Below are 3495 nucleotides of genomic sequence, written 5' to 3'. Positions count from 1 at the left end.
AACATGTACTGGGGAATACTAGAACATGTACTAAGGAATACTAGAACATGTACTGGGGAATACTAGAACATGTACTAGGGAGTACTAGAACATGTACTAGGGAATACTAGAACATGACTGGGGAATACTAGAACATTTACCAGGGAATCATTTTATTTAAAGGTAAAGGTAAAGGTAAAAATCAAGATTTTTCAAAATGACGGTTAAAGGGCGACTCCGTAGAATTTTGGAAGGTGATACTTTTCGAATTTTCGAATTTGATTTTTTTCAGTTTTCACTTCACTTTCAATCCCTCGAATCTCACCGTAAGGAACAATTTCATTCTTTACGAAATTATTCCTCTTCAACTTTGTGACCTCCAAACTTCTCTTTTCCATTAATACATTTATAGAGTGGAATATTCAATTCACAACGGTACCCTTCTAACCTTTGTCTGATCAAGGATGAATGCAAAAATATCTAAATACTTTCATCTGTAAATGTAACTTTATTGAAGAGAATGTAAAAACATAATACTTTTTCAAGATAAAAAAACAACGATATCGTCCTCATTGTTATTCAGAAAAACTTTTTCGTAGATTCAAAAATGTAATAAAAGAAACATGTGAAATGATATAAAAAAGAAATATCATTATAAAAAGATTAACATTTGCTCCAACAAATAACAAAAAATATAACATTTTAGTTTTAAAAAAAAACACAATGAAAATGTCAAAGAAATAATTTAAAGTTTCAAGAAAATCATTTCGAAAAAATTTCAACTTTAAACTGAGTTTACTTTGAAAGAAGTGTTTTACAAAACAATCTAACTTTTCTTACCGCTCACCAGGGGTGTATATTTTCCTACTAAATGTTTTCCCTTATCTGAAAAAAATCTCATATTTTTATTGGATATTTTTTGTTGCATTTATGAAAAAATGAATATATAAATAAATATAAAAGTTTGCACATTGTAAGCTGTTAAGTTTTCAAACTTTAGAAGTATTAAATTTATTTCTCTACTTTCTAGGTTAAAGGACTTGTCATACATTTTTATGATGTACAATGGATGTTATGTTTGATACTGCTTTACATTATAAAGTTAACTAAATGCTTTCCTAATAATAAAACTGAAGTTATAAACCAATAAAATCTTTTTTCACATATTCTGACTCAATGATCGTTAGATTCTAGCTATTTAAATCTTTTTTTATTCTAACAAATATGTATATATTTTAACGTCAATTTTTTAAGGGCTTCTTAAAGTAAAAAGGTTTAGATCTATGTCTGATCAAATAATAAAAAATAATGAATAATAAATTTGAAACATGACTAGTCTACTTAAATCTTTAAATTTACATATAAATTCTTTATTATCACGTAAAAACCGTATGTTTACAACTCTGAAGGAATTTTTGGATTTCTTTTCTGAATATGGAAAGTTCAATGAGATAAATAAAAACAAACTTTAGTTTAGATTAATCTTGAAGAAGATTCTTAAGTTCACTTATGTAAGACTGCGCCATTTGTAAAGTTTCATATTTAGAGAGCTGGTGCTGTGAGCCCAGGCCGGGCAGAACGCCGCGTAATCGGTCAAATCCGCGGTTTAATAAATCCATTCGCCGCCGCTCTCGCGCATTTGCTGCCAATCTCCGTTTTTTAAGAACATTTTCTGAAGGATCAATGGTTCGCGGGATCACTTTACCATTTTTCTGACGGGGGCAGACATCTTGGTTTTCACTTTTAACCTGGAAACCAGATTCTAGTTTGGGATCAATGTTTGTAAGGTCCGTGAGGTGGCATCTTTTTCGGCCATCGTCGACGTTATTTGAGGTGATTGTCGGGCACTGCAGCTTCATTTTTCTTTTCATTATCTGGATGGATTCATTATTAAATGATTTTAAATAGTTTTGTTTTTCCTTGGTTTGGATTGGAAAGGGTTGAACCGGTTTAATGAGATCAGCTGGGAAAATGTTGGCAGTTGCGCTGGAATCCACCAGGGGGTAAAACATCACTCCTGGAACAAAAAGATTTAAAATAATAAAATACATTAAAAATACAAATTTAAATTGATTCAAAAGCTTGAAAAGCAAATAACGTTTGCAAGAAAAAATAACGATAAAAACAATAATATTACCAATCATAAGGATATTTATAGCAATTAATGTATACAAGTTTTTATAATAATAATAATAATAACATTCAAAATAGAGAGAAAAAACGCTTAATAATAATAATTATAACAATATAAATAACAATGATAATATTGATAAATAATTTTTTGTCTTATTAAAACTACTAGCTGCGTTCAATACAAAATGTACAAGATACTTTTTGCAAGGTTACCGATACGACACTCTCGTAAACCAAAGTTTCAAAATCTTACACATCGTGAGAAAGAAACAAATGTATGTATGGTCAAAACAGAGACCGTGAAAACGAAAATAAACTAAGTACTTGGCACAAACTCTTATCTTCTCCTTGTATTATGACTTTTTATTGTATCCTTTGATTTTTTACACTTTAACTATTTAACCCTTCATTTAAAAAAAAGAGAGCACGCCCGACTTACAATCAGCAGAACCCAGAACACAATTCAACTTGTCTATAAAATGACTGACTTAAAAAGACCGCAAAAATTCAAGAATGGAAAAATTTAAGTGTCTAATTCCTTTTATTGTAAAAATTAAATGATTTTTCTCTAAAAGTTAAATATTGAAATTGCATTATTTTACAAAATTTTCCCTTCAGTGCGCATTATAAAATTTATAATTGAACGCCCCCCCCCCCCCCCTCTCTCTCTCTCTCTCTTTTATAATTTTATTTTTTCATTTTTTTAACAATCTTAAATTCAGACGACAGGCGATGTTTCTTTTAATAAAAACTTCTGAGAATGACAAATAAATTATTTCTGAAACGGAGTTCAAAATACAAAAACAGTAAAAATATCTTTACCTATTCTTTGACTAATGTCCTTAAAATTATAAAAGTGTGCACAGTGCACGTTGGAGAAAAACAACTCGCGTGCGCTGAATTTGTAGCTCTTTTTCTAAGGGCAGTCTTGATCCGACTGAAGATGTAAGGTCCTGTGCAGTGTGCACTACTGTTGGCTCCTGTTTCAAGCGCAACAGATGTAATTCCGTGCGTTGGAGTCTCTGGGCCCGTTTATGTCTCTCTTGGGCCCGACCCGCCTTGATCATTGGAAGGGGGTTGGGGCCAGGCTGGGCAATGTGGGGTTGGGGCCTGAAAATAGAGATTTCTTATTGGTCCTAATCGAGAATCCTTAAAGGGATTGTCCAGGCATTTCAGATAATAGCGAGGTGTAAATTTTAATAGTGATTAAACTTAAGTACTTAAGAAAAAAGCAGCAATTCTAAAATAATAATTTTGACCGTTTTTTTAGTTTTGAAGAACGTGCATACTTTCAAATTGAATTGTACAACAGTGGAGTTCTCTGTACACTGTAATATAGTGCACTGTAGAGTGAAGTGAGGGGTTTAACTGTATACTTTAAAC

At 31.4% G+C, this 3495-nt stretch overlaps 1 protein-coding gene across 1 annotated transcript; it reads right to left on the bottom strand.

The window, feature by feature from the left end:
- Positions 1-1313: 1313 nt before the first annotated feature.
- Positions 1314-3028, bottom strand: LOC111700069 (protein atonal homolog 7-A). Its single transcript, XM_023470887.1, has 2 exons — positions 2935-3028; positions 1314-1996 (listed from the first exon to the last, which is right to left on the bottom strand). Exon 2 carries the CDS (start codon positions 1989-1991, stop codon positions 1458-1460), a length of 534 nt encoding a protein of 177 aa, XP_023326655.1. The 5' UTR covers positions 1992-1996; positions 2935-3028; the 3' UTR covers positions 1314-1457.
- Positions 3029-3495: the final 467 nt, after the last annotated feature.

The sequence above is a fragment of the Eurytemora carolleeae genome, unplaced genomic scaffold, assembly GCF_000591075.1.
Source record: "Eurytemora carolleeae unplaced genomic scaffold, Eaff_2.0 scaffold92, whole genome shotgun sequence".
Lineage (NCBI taxonomy): Eukaryota > Metazoa > Arthropoda > Copepoda > Calanoida > Temoridae > Eurytemora > Eurytemora carolleeae.
The sequence above is the reverse complement of the archived record's forward strand: the minus strand, read 5'-3'. Positions and strand labels throughout refer to the sequence as shown.

What these genes read in the sequence shown, in the direction of transcription:
- LOC111700069 (XM_023470887.1), bottom strand. Translation starts at nt 1,991, where the DNA reads ATGTTTTACCCCCTGGTGGATTCCAGCGCAACTGCCAACATTTTCCCA.